The 16,188-nt window shown below is 42.6% G+C and overlaps 1 protein-coding gene across 4 annotated transcripts in view; it reads right to left on the reverse strand.

Moving 5' to 3' along the window:
- The window catches only part of MIPEP (mitochondrial intermediate peptidase), a 162,927-nt gene that overhangs the window by 84,092 nt on the left and 62,647 nt on the right, over window positions 1-16,188 (reverse strand). For all 4 annotated transcript variants that reach the window (XR_003421937.2, XM_015087410.3, XM_027064544.2 and 1 more), the window contains exon 14: window positions 15,234-15,343. Coding sequence is in view for 3 of the 4 variants with exons in the window: in XM_015087410.3 (XP_014942896.2) it covers window positions 15,234-15,343 (110 nt within the window). In the remaining variant the exon portion in view is untranslated. The remainder of the gene's footprint in view (window positions 1-15,233; window positions 15,344-16,188) is intronic.

The following is a 16,188-nucleotide window of genomic DNA, read 5'->3' on the forward strand; positions in this document are numbered from 1 at the left end:
GACACCTCTGAGGTCGGGCACCTTGCATTTGCCATCGCAATTAGTAAGAAGACTCAACGCGGTAGGAGTTATTCGGTCCACCTTAGCACAGGATTAACTAACTGGATGAAATTCAAGTCACGGCACCAAATGCATCTGTCTTGCTGAGCGTGGTCATCGCGACGGTGACCACGCATGCAGTGCGTGGCCCTGACCGTCCCAGGTTAGGCTGTCTGTTTGGGTGTGATTACGAAGGGCGCCCCTCTTCCCTCCCAGCAGTGGCTTGGCTCGGACAACAGGTTACATCATTGTCCTGGTAACAACTGAGTTCCTTGAGAGCTTCAAACACCATCAATTGTGCAGTGAGCCTTACCTACACCGCCTCCCCAGAGGAAGGAAGGCGCTTACTGTGTTCTCAGGATAGACACGAGCCGCACTGACGGCTGACCATACGCGGAACAAAACTGTTAAATAACAAGAGCTTTTCTGTTGTATTAAGAAAGCACAGGGGCACCTGGGTGGCTCAGTCGGTTCAGCCTCCGACCCTTGATTTTGGCTCAGGTCATGATCCCACGGTTTGTGGGTTTGAGGCCCGCATCGGGCTCTGCACGGTCAGTGCTTAGGGTTCCCTCTCTCCCTCCCTCTCCCTCTCCCTCTCTCTCTCTCAGCCCCTCCCCCACTGGGGCTCATGTGTGCTCTCCCTCTTCCTGAAAAATAAATAAACTTTGAAAAAAAAAAAAAGCACAACATTTTTGGAAGGTTTCAGACTATCATCAAAAAATGCAAATGTCTTACGGAACTTGGCATTACTTGAATTCTCTGGATGCTTCTCCATGAGCTCAACTTGTAAGCATGTAACCTCATCAATTTGCCAGACATTTTCTATCACTTCACAATCTCGCCAGTCCAATTTAAATAACATCTTGCTAAAAGTTTTGGCATCAAATTCTTCCAGGGCCACATCACCATGATAAAATATCTTGTTTTATTTATGACCACTTAGAAAATTTATTATGGTAAAAGCTGCATAAATATTAAAAGTTCAGACATCCTCTGGTACAAATCCTTGTTATGGTAATAATTCAACTCTTCCCAAAGCAAAGAACTCCGGCCATTGATATCCTTTGGGAACATGCTAGATCTAATGACATAAACTTGTTGAGACATGGTCATCCAGAGCAAGAAAAGCCTTCGGAGGCAGAAAGCCAAGCGTCAAAGCGGCTTGAGTTCTACAGCTTGAGCCCATACCAAGCGCTAAATTTCTGCGCGTGTCTGTGGTGGGAAAACAACTAGATTGGGCCCGCAGCGACTAGTCTGTTTTGCTATTGACCCGTAATCCAGATGGCATATAATCAATAGAACGAAAAAGCTGCCTCGTCCCAAAGAGACAAAATCTCAGATCTAAATCCACAGGAAGTAACATTGCTATCAACTTACATGAGTTTTAGTGTTGTTTTCTGACAAATTGAGATGTAATGAGAAGAAAGAACCTTTAGAAATATTTACATGTTATCACAGACTCGCTGGTGGTTCAGAGAAAAAAGCAGAAGTATTGTGACATTTTAATGTGTGACAGAGGTCTCAATTCCACTTTTTTCTTTAAACAATTCCGGTAATATCGGTCTGCCTACATTACTTGATTTGACAGAATAGAGTTCTTGAGGTAAGTATGGAGGCACAGTTTTTAACTTCTAAATTTTTAGTGTTTATTTTATATAAAAGAGCAGAAGTCTCAGACAAGTTCAGCAACTGACCAGAGGTCAACTGTGTGTGGGGGGCACGGGGGGGGAGTGGGGGGCAGGCAGGGTCAGACCCGCCTCTGCTTCCCAGTTCCATGTTCCTGTCTAGACATAACTGAAAGGCATTAACGCTGAAAATAAGAAAAGTTTCAAAACAACTGAAACCTGCCAAAACTAATCTAGTTCCAGTTGCACTATAATTTTTACCTTCAATCCTTGTTCATATCTCCCGAAAGAGAAAGACAGAAGAAGATTTATGACGAGCCTATCTGTCTCCTTGGAAATAGATCTTAAGCAATTTTGGCTTTGGGCTGACTTTCACAAAGTAAGGGAACAGAGTAATCTTAACGGTGACGCAGCACAGAACGGTTCCAAAACGAAAGCACTGGATTTCTACGTTCTAAAAATAACACCTACAATGGAAACGGGTCTGTTATTTTCTGAGACAGATTGTGTAAGAAGTAGAAACCATTTTCTACCACAGCAAAACTGGGGAAAGAAAACACCCACATTGTAATACAGATTTTAGCAACTCTGACAGAACTTTGAGGAAGTTCTGATGTGAACCTAACAGACCTACTAATAGATCACAAATGGAAACTAAGAGACCAACCCCGATGTTACTACTGTGTGACCTTTGGCAAGTGACTTAACCTAAGTCAGTTTCCATAAAGTGTGGACAGCCACGTGGCTACTTCATACATTGCTAGATAGGATTAAATATGATAGAACTTAATAGTAAATGCTCATTCCCATTACTTACTGTCTGATAAATATTTTGTGACAAAGATGACTCAAGCAACAAGCGTTTTAGTGGTTAATGGGCAAAACTGTATAAAAATTGTGGCTTCTCTCAAAAATCAAAAGACTATACACTTTTCACTTTTAAGTAATCTCTACACCCAGCACCCAAGGCGGGGCTCAAACACACAACCCCAAGATTGAGGGCCGCATGCTCCACTGACTACTAAGCCAGCCAGCCAGCCCCTCATATGACTATATTTAATGCTTAGTGACATAGCTGGGTTGAAAAATGATCAGAATAGACTTTAAGATGAAGCATTATGAAAATTAAGACGACAACACATGAGGAAGAAAGAAGGAGCTCCTCAGAAAAATATAACAATTCTGTATGTTTATGATCTAATAAAATATGCTCTAAGGGCGCCTGGGTGGCTCAGTCGGTCAAGCGTCCGACTTCGGCTCAGGTCATCATCTCAGGGCTCGTGAGTTCGAGCCCCGCATCGGGCTCTGTGCTGACAGCTCGTAGCCTGGAGCCTGCTTTGGATTCTGTGTCTCCCTGTTTCTCTGTCCCTCCCCCACTCTCGCTCTCTCTCTCTCAAAAATAAACAAACATTAAAAAAAATTTTTTAAATATATGCTCAAAGTACATAGAGTAAAAAGAAACAGAAAAATTTCCAAGGCAGTGAAAATACTGGGTATGAGGCCATAATGACACATACCTGTTATTATACACTTGTCCAAACTCACAGGATGTACACAACCAAGAGTGAACCGTACCGTAAACTGTGGACTTGGGGTGATTACCATGTGTCCGTGTAGGTCCATCAATTGTAACAAACGTACCACTCTGTTGGGTGATGCTGATGACGGGGGAAGCTGTATACCTGTGTGGGGCACGGGGTATATGGGAAACCTCTGTACTGTCCCCTCAAGGTTGCTGGAAACCTAAACTGCCCTAAATAAATCAAGTCCTAATTTAAAAAAATAGGTAAAAGTAAGGTGAAAAGGTGATCTACACATCATCCTGGAAGATTTCCACCTCTCAATTTTTGTTAGTTCAAAAAAACTAGTTACATATAAAAAATCTAAACAACACAATTAAAAGACTGACTTACCAGACTTATATGAAAGCCCAGATCCAATAATTAGAAAATATACAACGTGCTCAAGCACACACAAAACATTTCCAAAAAACCGATGATCCACTAAGATGTAAACTACCAACAACTGCAAACAATCAAAACTGGTTAGACTAACTAGTTACATATTGGTAAACAACAACAAAACAAAACAAAAAAATCATAACTCCTCTGCAAAGGTTTAAAAATTTTTAACTTTACTTCGAACAACTTGTTGCTCGAAGAGAAAATTACAATGAAAATCAGCAACATTAGAAATATTTTGTATTGAAAGCATGGCATGCAGCTAGAACACCGTATCCGCACAATTTATAATTATAGCACTGGGAGCCTGGGTGGCTCAGCTGGTTAAGTGTCCAATTGTTGATTTCGACTCACGTCATGATCTCACAGGTTCATGGGACTGAGCTCAGATGGGGCTCTGCAGCTGACAGCCAGAGCCTGCGTCGGATCTATCTCTCCTCTCTTTTTGCCCCTTCCCCCAGCTTGCGTATGTTGCACGCACTCTCTCTCAAAATAAATAAATAAACTTAAAATAAAATAAAATTATGGCGTCAAAATTTAAACAGGTATGTTAGATGTACTGAAATTTAATTAGGTCAGTGTGTACCTTGATTGAGAGATATAAACAAAGAAGGAGGAAGGAGAGAATAATAAAACAGAAACTAATTAATGTTAAAACAAACAAAATAAAAAGTATAAACAGAGTGTACATTAGTTCTTTGAAAACAGTAAAAAGACCAACTTCTGCCAAAATTAATAGAGAAAAAAACAAGAGAACAATATGAGTAATGAAAAGGACATAACTTAACTACACATTGAGCAGGGTTTGAAAGATGAAAGAATGCCATAAATAACTTTATCCCAATAAACTTGAAAACTTGGATTAAATGGGTGAATTTCCAGAAAATTACAACTTAGCAAAGCTTACTTAAGAAGAAAAGAAGGCCCAAAGACTCTTAGGACTATTAAGGAATCAGTCATTTAAAATATCTTCCCACAGAGAAAATAACAGACCCCGAGTGGCTTTATAGATGAATTCTGACAAAGTTTCAAGAAACAGATTATTACAATTTTATAAAAGCACTTCTAAGGAACAGGAAAAAAAAAAAAAAAAAAAAGGAGCATTTGGAAACTCATTTCATGAAATGGTATATTCTTATTACCAACACACAGCAAAGAGCAAGGGGACAAAGCGAAATCACAAGTCAGTCTCTCATAAGTACAGATGCAAAAATCCTCTGTATTAAAAACATCAGCGGGGCACCTGGGTGGTTCAGTCGGTTGGGCATCCGACTTCAGCTCAGGTCATGATCTCACAGTTCGTGAGTTCGGGCCCCATGTCGGGCTCTGTGCTGACAGCTCAGAGCCTGGAGCCTGCTTTGGATTCTGTGTCTCCCTCTTCCTCTGTTCCTCTCTCACTCACACTGTCTCGCTCTATCTCTCAAAAAAGGAATAAATGTTAAAAAAAAAAAAAATTAAAAAACATTAGCAAACTGAAGCCAGCACTGTGTTAAAAACAGTAAGACAAAGCCTATCTAATCCTGCCATACAAAAATGGCTTAACATTCACTATATGAACGGCTCAAAGAAAAAGTACAGCCCGGTTACCTGAAAAGATGGAACGTGCACACGTGTGCACACATACACACACACATCTGATAACATGCAATACCTATTGATAATTTTTAAAAAGTAACTAGAAATAGGAAGGAATCTCCTTTTCCTGCTATCTCCACCAAATCTACAGCAAACATCTTCCTTTATGCTAAAACACTGAAAACATTTCCTTTAGAAATCAGGACAAAGGCAAACCATGCCCATATCACAGCTTCTATTCAACATTGTACTGGAGGTTCTAGTAAGTCAAACAGGGCAAGAAAGAGAAATAAAAAGATGTAGGAGTTGGAAAGGGAAAGTAAAAATTACCATTTTTGCAGAATTAACTGGTTGAAAAAGTAACAAAGTCTACACGTAAGTTATCTGAATTAAAAAGAAAGTCTGCCAAAGTGTCTGGAAATATGATCTATATATAAAAGAAGGATAAATAACACCTTTATGTACCAGCAACAATTAGACAATATAATTTTTAAAAATATACTATTTATAATAGTATCAAAAAGGTCCGGCATCTAAGACTAAGCATAACAAAAGGTGAGCCTTAGGGAAAAAATTTAAACTTTATTAAAAGGGGCGTCTGAGTGGCTCAGTCGTTGAGCGTCCCACTTTGCCTCAGGTCATGATCTCGTGGTTTGGGAGTTCGAGGCCCACGTCGGGCTCCCTGCTGTCAGCATATAGTCTGCTTCAGATCCTCTGTCCCTCCCTCTCTGCCCCACCCCCACCCCGCCGCTTGCACAGGCTCTCGCTCTCTCTCTCTCTCTCTCTCTCTCTCTCAAAAATAAATAAACATTTAACAAAGACTTAACAAATGGAAGAATATATCACATTCATGCATCTGAATGTCAATATGGAGAGATATTAGTTCTCCCCAAATTGATCTTCAGATTTAATATAATGTCAACCAAATTCTTCTCACAGTTTTTTTTTTTTAAAAACAGGCAAGTTAATTCGAAATCTATATGAAAGAACACAAAAGCCCAAAACCGGACAAGAAATCTTTTAAGAATAAAGAAAGCCTTAATAAAGTTTACTACAATAAAGACAGCATGGGTACTGGTTATCAGGGCAGACGATGTAAACAATGGAATAAAAGAAAAATCCTGTAAACAGATTATTGCATATAACGGGTATGTGCTTTATGACGGGTCCCTGGATAAAGAATAAATGGTGCTGGGATGATGGTTACTATAGGGAAGAAAGGATGTTAAACTCTACCTTATACTAAACCAAGGAGAATTTCCAACTTGATTATAGAGACCTAAAAATAAAGAAAAAACATTAAACATTTCTTCTGTTTTCATAAGAAAACAATATTGTATGGCTTTTAAGGAAACAAACGTTTCTCAAATAAGATCTAAAAAGCACGAACTGGGGCGCCTGAGTGGCTCAGTCAGTTGAGCATCCAACTATTGATTTTGGCTCAGGTCACGATCTCTTGGTTCGTGGGTTTGAGTCCCTGCATCGGGCTCGGCACTGACAGTGCAGAACCTACCTGTGATTCTCTGTCTCCCTTTCTTTCTGCCTCTCTCTCTCTCTCTCTCTCTCTCTCTCTCGAAAATAAATAAACTCAAAAAAAAATTTTTAATTAAAAAATAAAAAGCACTAAGTATACAGAAAAGATTGCTAAATTCAACAACATTAAAATGAAGGAATTAAATCCTTCCTTTAATACCATAAAGAAAGTGAACAGACAAGCCATAAACTGAGGGAAGGCATATGCCCAACACAGGGTTATTCTAACATATCAAGAAAGGGGAGAAATCAGTAAGAAAAAAGTAAACCGCCATAAAGAAAAACGCTCGTAAGACAAACAGACACATGACAGAAAACAAAAGCGAGCAATAAAAACATACGGGGTGTGGAGCACCTGGGTAGCTCAGTTGGCTAAGCACCCGACTTCGGCCTAGGTCATGATCTCTGTTTCTGTGTTTGAGCCCTGTTTCAGGCTCTGTGCTGACGGCTCAGAGCCTGGAGCCTGCTTCAGATTCTGTGATTCCCTCTCTCTGCCCCTCTCTGCCCCCCTCTCAAAAATAAATAAAAATTAAAAAAAAAAACAACATACAGGGTGCTTGGGTGGCTCAGTTGGTTAAGCGTCCGACTTTGGCTCAGGTCATGATCTCACGGTTCATGGGTTCGAGCCCCATGTCAGGCTCTGTGCCGACAGCTTGGAGCCTGGAGCCTGCTTCGGATCCTCTCTGCCCCTCCCCCACTCATGCTCTGTCTCTACCAAAACTAAGCATTAAAAAAACACACACACACAAAAAGATGTTCAACCTTAAAAAGTAGCCAGGGAACGTTGCTGCCAATCAAGGCCACAACAGCATTCCATTGCTTAGCTACAAAACTGGCAAAATTCAGACTCTGACAATATCAAATGTTGATGAGGATGTGGTGTGATGGGAACCGTCGCTGAGAGGAGGGAGAATAAGCAGAAATATTTTGAAAAGCAATCTGGCATTGTCGCGTAAACTTAAAAACAAACACGCATCCCCTCCCAAACCCAGCAATTCTGGTCCTGCACACGAATATAAAACGCAGAATTGTGCGGACTAGCACGAACCCGGAAGGAGCCGTGTGTCCACTAACAGGAGAAGAGCTTCGTGAATTACGGGACGTCACCACGGACCGAAAGCGAAGACACTGCAGCTATGTGCACACCTGACGAGTTCAGGCACACAGCTGGCAAAAGCTGGTCACAGATTATAAACAGTAGAATACCACTTCTGTACGGCTCAAAAACAAAACGAAATAGCACATGGCTTACGAACAAATAACTTGGGTGGCAAAAACTATTTCTAAGCAAAAATTAGTGCGAATTCAGGACTCCGAGAGGAGCCTATGGTAATGTTTTGCTTCTTAAGTTGGATGGTGGGTTCACAGCTGCGCCTTCTAGAAATGTTATTCTGCAACATTAAATATTAAATGAAAGGTTTATTACTTTCAGAGGCACTGCCTTTCTGATCAGTCATGAGAAGAATCTACGGAACTGAAATCAGCTGCAGCATAATCCCCATCCACTGTTACCAGTAACATCGTTTTTTTTTTTTTTTTTTTGCCGGAGTGATGTCGAACGAATACACTTTCTACCTTTACATGGCATCCTTCAGATATTCTACAACAGACTGCAGTTTATTTTTTCTAGTCTTACACCATGTCTAACATGAGGCGGTTTCCAATTTTATACAAATGTTGCAGGCCACTCCTCAGAATGCTTTCTTGCTTATCAATGTCACCTGCAGAACATAGTGTCCCACGCTGAACAAAATACTCGAGTACGCTGAAATACACTGGGGTCTGCACGCAACAGGCAGACGGGATATTGTGGGAAAAGTGGGAGCAAGGCAAGTGTGTGTGGGAGAGGAAGAAGGGGTCAGAGATTATTGGTTGGAAATGGGACAAAAGGAGAAAGAGGCAGATACTGCTGAAGGGAAATAGGGTGGTGTGATGTTGTGATATAAAATATGTATTTGGTCTTCATCCCTGCCTGCATAATTAAAAAAATGAGAAAAACTCCGCATACTCTAAATAATCTGAGAGTCAGGGACAGCCTAACCTCCTCATAGGGATATATAGGGACGAGGGTCAAGGGTCAGGCTTTTAGACGACATTATGGAAGTGCTTAACATTTTCAACTTTGGTGTAGGGGCTAAGACTATCTTATTTCCTTGAATCTAAGAGTACGCTAATTGTTAAAAAAGAAAAAAAATATATACCTGTGAGTTTATAACAGCTAGGAAGGGGGCACAGTTACATCATTAAACAGATAGGAAGAGATCTGTTTCAGAATTATTAAAATAAGAAAAAAAAAACCGCTGCATCATCTACTAAAATTAACCCAAAATGAATCAGTGATCTAAACCTAAGACTTAGGGGCGCCTGGGTGGCTCGGTCGGTTGAGCGTCCGACTTCAGCTCGGGTCATGATCTCATAGTCCGTGAGTTCGAGCCCCGCACTGGGCTCTGTGCTGACAGCTCACAGCCTGGAGCCTGTTTCAGATTCTGTGTCTCCCTCTCTCTGCCCCTTCCCCGCTCATGCTCTGTCTCTCTCTGTCTCTCAGAAATGAATAAACATTAAAAAAAAATTGTTTAAAAAAATAAATAAATAAGCATAAGACTTAAAACTATAAAACTCTTAGAAAAAAACATAGGGAAAAAGCTTCATAACATCAAATTTGGCAATGATTTCTTAGATCTGACACCAAAAGCACTGCCAACAAAAGAAAAAATAGATTAACTGGACTCTATCAAAATTAAAACCTGTGTATCAAAGGACATAATCAATAGACTGAAAAGGCAAACCACACAATGGGAGAAAATACTTGCAAATCATTATGTCTGACAAGGGATTAATATTAAGAATACATAAAGAACTCCTCTAACACCACAACGAAAAAAACAGACAAGCCAATTAAAATATGAACAAAGGACTTGAACTGATGTTTCTTTGAAGATATACAAATGGTCAAAACGCACATTAAAAAATGTTCAACATCAATATGGAGGTTCCTCAAAAAATTAAAAATAGAACTAACCTATGACCCAGCAACTGCTCTACTAGGTATTCATCCAAAGGATACAGGAGTGATGATTCAAAGGGGCACGTGCACCCCAATGTTTACAGCAGTGCTTTCGGCAATAGCCAAAGTATGGAAAGAGCCCAAATGTCCATTGACTGATGAATGGATAAAGAAGATGTGGTGTTTATAGACAGATAGATACATACATACATATATACATATAATGGAATATTACCCGCCAATCAAAAAGAATGAAATCTTGCCATCTGCAAAAATATGGATGGAATTAGAGTGTATTATGCTAAGCAAAATAAGTCAGAGAAAGACAAGTATATGATTGCACTCATATACTTGAGTATATCATTCAGAAAACAGATGAACATAAGGGAAGGGAAGCAAAAATAATCTAAAAACAGGGTGGGGGACAAACCATAAAAGCCTCTTAAATACAGAGAAGACACCGAGGGTTCCTGGAGGGGTGTTGGGTGGGCGGATGGGCTAACAGGGTGACGGGCATTTAGCAGGGCACTTGTTGGGGTGAGCACTGGGTGTTACAGGTAAGTGATGACTCACTAAATTCTATTCCTGAAATCATTATTACACTGTATGTTAACTAACTTGGATTTCAATTTTAAAAAAATGTTCAACATCATTAATCATTAGGCAAATGAAAATCAAAACCACAGTGAGACACCACCTCACACCCAGGAGGATGGCTACTATCAAAAAATCAGAAAAGAACAAGTGTTGGCAAGGATGCGGAGAAAAGTGGAACTTTATGCTCAACAGTCCGCAAGGTAGGAAGGTTAAGATGATGCAGCCACTGTGGAGAACTGAATGGCGGTTCCTCATGAAATTTAAAATGGAATTTCTATACAATCCAGCAGTCCCACTTCTGCGTATATATGCGAAGGAACTGAAAACAGAGACTCAGGCAGGAATGTGTAGACCCAGAGCAGCAGTATTCACAACGGTCGAAAGGTGGAAGCAACCCAAATAGCCATCAGCGGACAAAGGGACAGACGAAATGCGGTATACACGTACAACGGAATATTATTCAGCCTTTAAACAGAAGGCGACTCGGACGTTGGCTACATGATGCGCCTTCAAAACACTGTGCTAACTTACAACAGGGCGAACACTGCAGGATTCCACTAATATGAGGTACTTGGAGGAGTCAAATTCATCGAGACAGAAAGCAGAAAGGGGGCCAGGGGCCCGGGTGGGAGAAGAAGCAGGGAGCTGTTTACTGGGGACAGAGTTTCGGTTTTGCAAGAGGAAGAGTGTTCTAGAGACGGATGGTAGGGACGGCAGCAAACAATGAGAATGTACTTCATACCACTGACTGGCACACTTAAGCACGGTGAAGATGGTAACTTTTTTTTTTTTTTAAATGAGAGAGAGAGAGCGTGTGCATGCACACGCATCCAAGGGCAGAGGGAAGAGAGAGAACGAGAGGGAGAGAATCTCAAACAGGCTCCCTGCCCAGCACGGAGCCCAACATGAGACTCGATTCCACGATGCTGGAATCATGACCTGAGCCAAAATCAAGAGTTGGACGCTTCACCGACTGAGCCACGCGGGCGCCCCAAGATGGTAACTTTTATGCTGTTCTTACTACAACGAAAAATAAACCGCATCTTACAGTGTTTAACGGAGAACGAGGATCATGCCTCCAGAAGCGCGGGGCCACCTGCAGATAATTTTCCACGTACTGGGAACAACTGGAAAGGGGGCAGGCTCAAGGCGGGAACCAATAAGCACCGAGGAGAGCGACAGTACCCTTCAATTCCTTGGACGGCACGGGTCCCAAACGCCGCCTGAGCCAGAACGAGGTCTGTGGGGAAACTCCATCAGACACTTGATTCACGTTCAGTTTACCACGGCTAAAAACCCGGGAGTTCTTCCCACGACCTGCCACCAAGTCTGTACTCCTTCTCTACGTGTGCTATCAACTCGAAGACCTATCGACAAGGAATTCCGCGTCAGCTTTGATGTTGTAGCTTGTCAAGGCAGTTCTGAATCTCAAATGATCACCTCTGACAGCCGTATGGCCCCTGCAAATCTAATACGCATGCTTCTCATTCCTCAACCGCAAGGAATTCACTGGCCACGCCATGCTCTGGTTCAGATAAAATTCTCGTAGGTGTTAATAAGTCACTGATATATTATCCTTGCTCTGCGAGTTCTCTCGGATACACCCCACGGTGTTCCAAGAAAAAACAATCCTTTCCGAACATGTAGCAGAATAAGAAATGGAGCATAAAGATGCAACCCTGTCATTCTTCTTATGGGCTTTAATGCCATTTATTTACAAAGCCTTGGGCTTTAGGGAATTAACTCCTTGTCCTTAAGGCTAGAAGTGCCCTTAAAATGAAATCATCTAGCCACTTGGTGTCTTAATTAGTGGCAAGACGAGGCAGGCCCTTTGTGAAAGTCAAGGCATTCTCCCGTTTCTTGCCTTCCGGCACTCCTTCTGTTCTCTATACGACTTGCAAAATTATTTTAAATTCTTTCGAGACTGCGTCTGCAAGTCCCCTTAGCTCAATGCACATGTCTGCTTGCGTCTGAAACTTGAATTAATTCAAAGCAACTTACTGCTTCTTTCCTGTTTCGAAGGGTAGTTTTGGACTCAATATTGTTTTCTTGCAACTCTCTTGTTCAAAATGGCTCTTACAGAAGAACGCCATATTTAAATAAGAACTGTCCTGTTTGGGGACATTACACTATCCTCCAAGCAGTGGCTCTTTGCTCTTCTTTTTGGCCCTTCTTTGCTCTTCCGATTGTCCTGTAAACAGGTAATAGTTTAAAAACCAACTTCATAATTGTGGTGAATTTTAGCCCGAGATTTAGCTTTGTGCTTTAAGTATTGCTCTGAGAGGCTCCTGGCGCTCTCTTGCGCTAACCCTTACCTCGGGGTTCAGATCCCCTGAGCAATCTAAGCCCAGCTCCTTTCCTGGTGATGCTGCTTCATCAGATACCTCCCGCTTTTCCCTCACGGGTCATGCCTAACCTCCCTATACGTTAAGTGCCAGCTCTATGCCAATTACCCCCACACCCCGCAGGGTCTATTTGATTCTGTATTTCAGAGTTGTGTCACTCACGGCCCCATGGACGCAGCCAAAGAAGAGCTGTCTTCCTTCCTCATATTTGGACCTCTTCCAGAATTCTCTGTTCATGGAGCCTCCGTCTTTGATTTCCCTCTCTCACCCCTGTTATCCAACTGGTTTCAAATCCTTCCAGTTAAGTCTCCAATAGCTCCTGGAGTCTGCTTCTCCGAGCCCCCCAGGGCCAGGACCTTCGTTCTGGCTCTATCACTTGACTACATATTTTCGGGGCTGAGCAAGGACACAAGTTCGAAGATGGAACCCAGAGAAGCTGTCTGCCAAAGGCTAATGAGGAAATGGGTTGGGGCAGAGCTGCCTGAGAGCCAGGAGGACTAGACTCAACTCCTGAGAGGAAGTGTGGCAGCAAAGCCCAGTGTAAACACCACCAGTTAGGGGCGCCTGGGTGGCTCAGTCGGTTGAGCGTCCGACTTCAGCTCGGGTCATGATCTCACAGTCCGTGAGTTCGAGCCCCGCGTCGGGCTCTGTGCTGACAGCTCAGAGCCCGGGGCCTGTTTCAGATTCTGTGTCTCCCTCTCTCTCTGCCCCTCCCCCATTCATGCTCTGTCTCTCTCTGTCTCAAAAATAAATAAACGTTAAAAAATTAAGAAACAAAAACAAAAACAAAAACACCGCCAGTTAAAACTACTCAAGTCACAAACGGTGGTCTAGCAAATGAGCTGGGATCAAAAAGTGTGTGTCGGCAAGAGGACTGCAGAAACTGGGAGCGAATTCTAGAAACAAAAACTTTCCAGACTCTTTTTCTTGCTCCCCTTCCTCCTCCTCCCGTACTTACCACTGCCAGCACCTTGCCACGGTCTCAGACCTTTCCGAGACTCTACAGGCTTTTCCTTCTGGCTGGAATAACCTCGTCTTTAGTTTTGCCTTAGTTCCCCTGGGATTTGAAGGCCTTGAGGGCTAGAATGTTGTCTCACTCACTCCCGGCTGTTTCTCAGATGCTGAGGACAGTTCCTGGTACTTGATAAAAACTCAATAACTACTTCTGACTGAAGGACCTGTGAGCGTCCTTAGCATTCTCGACAAATATATTAAACAAGATGGAAAAGGGCTGCCCAAAGCTGACGGGCAAACTGCCCGTTTTATGTATTTTTTCAAACCTGGCTCCTCCGGGACTCCCTGCACGAAGCCTCTCCCAGCGTCCCCAGCCAAGGTCCGGGGGCTCTCCCTCATGGGCCCCCGCTGGGCGTGTGGCTCTGCCCCAGTATGCCTTGTGCCCTACCTCCCTACAAGATGGGCAGGGCACAAGTTCCGAAGGAGGGATTTAGTCAGGTCTTCCCGGTCATTCCCAAACCCCAAAATGTGGAAATGTGGACCCGCAGACCCATGCTCTCCTTCCGTGGCTTACGCGTTTCCACGTTACTGGCTGGGTCTAACTTCTCTGAAGGTTAATGGAAAGACAGCTACTTGATCGCCAATATCTCAATTCTGTCATCTTAATAACCGAGACAGATTATGATGAAGGCCCAGTCAGACTGGTTATCCAGAAACTCCTCCGTTATTCTGCAGCTGACCATAACGGTGAGATGAAATCAAGTCCAAAAACCAGAAATGACCAAATCACGTTAGAAAAAGAGCCACAAATAAAGGCGGGTTTGGAGCCTTTTCTCATTCCATTCATTCCTTCTAGTGCTTCTCAGGTGCTAGGCAAGATTCTAAGTGCCAAGGATCCAAAGATGACTGTAATTTGACACCTGCACTCAGGGAGGCACAGTCTCAGGGAGAAATCAGTGACTGACGGGGTATTTATAATCAAAGTTCTCAGAGAAGGAAAAGAAGATATTTCGCAAAGTACGTGTGGACAGTTCACTGCACAACATCGACAGTTACGCTTACGGCTAACTCATTACAGAGATCTCTCATTGTCCTCCTACTTCACCAATTTTCTTAATCTTTAAACTCATGCTTCGAATCCAACTATTGAAATCGAAACCTTTTCAGACCTACGGTGCAGGGCACAATGGGAAAAATGGGCAACGCGGTTCGGTTCTGACAAAACAAAGGAACAAACAGAGGCATAAATGAAAGACGAAAGGAAGAGCGACGGCTTTTCTGAAGTGAGACAGGTTGGAAGGCCTGTTGTACGGTAATCTTGTTTCCTCCTCCGGAAAACAGGGACCAGGCACTTTCCTCAAGGGATGGTTGTGAAGGCAAGATAGGCTCTCACTTAGCCGATAAGAGAGAGCTTGTCAACACTGTGGTCCTAGTGGCTGGCAAAAATAAAAAAATAAAACGAAAACTAAAAATAAAGTGGAAGGACTCTGGTACTGAGAGGGTGACAGTCCTGAGAGGTCCACACGATGCAGGTCAGGAAAGGCGCCTCCCCACCCCCCCCACCCCCCCAAGGGCACGACGTACCACTGTGCTCCCCTACCTGCCCCGTCTGATAATGTCTGGCAAACTGGCTAACCACTCGGTGGTCATTTGCAAAGTACTCCATCAGAATAGAAGGAACTTCAGCGAAGTCAGTGGGGCACCTGGTCCCTAAAATGGGGGGAAAAGAAAAAAAAAGTTGGCATGAATCAAATCAACATATTTATCTTTCTTTTTATGTACTCTTTTAAAACTTTTATGTGTACTTCTGATGAAGGTATGATAAGATTTAATTCATTAAATCAATATTTTACTTCTATAAAATTATTGTACATATTTGCAGAAAAGTTTATTATAATCCCATATATTTTCCTATATATCAAAAGTAAAACAAAATATTTGCACAGCTGGATAAAACACCTTGTAAAGCCATGGCTCACACCCTCTACAAACAAATCTGTCTTCAGCTCTGCTTGGCGATACAGGAGACACAAATTAAAACATTCTTACAATTAATGTACCATTTGCATTTAATTTGCTGAATTCCACCACCAAATGCTTTTATCCTTCACTTATTTGTTTGTTGGCTGGTTCTATTCCCTATGCTGTAATTTTCATCTCCATGATTTATTTATTTTCTAAAATTTTTTTTCATGTTTATTTTTGACAGAGAGAGAGAGAGAGAGAGAGAGAGACAGAGCATGAGCGGGGGAGGGGCAGAGAGAGAGGGAGACACAGAATCCGAAGCAGGCTCCAGGCCCCGAGCTGTCAGCACAGAGCCCGACGCCGGGCTCGAACTCACGGACCGCGAGATCACGACCTGAGCCGAAGTCGGACGCTCAACCGACTGAGCCACCCAGGCGCCCCATGATTTATTTATTTTCTAACTGGAAGCTAATACCTCTAATCGTTTCTCCTATTTCGCCCATCCCCCCACGCCTTCCCCTCTGGCAACTACCAGTTTGTTCTCTATGTTGAAAAGTCTATTTGTTTTGGGGCGCCTGCGTGGCTCAGTC

Source organism: Acinonyx jubatus, chromosome A1 (genome assembly GCF_027475565.1).
Source record: "Acinonyx jubatus isolate Ajub_Pintada_27869175 chromosome A1, VMU_Ajub_asm_v1.0, whole genome shotgun sequence".
Classification (NCBI taxonomy): Eukaryota; Metazoa; Chordata; class Mammalia; order Carnivora; family Felidae; genus Acinonyx; species Acinonyx jubatus.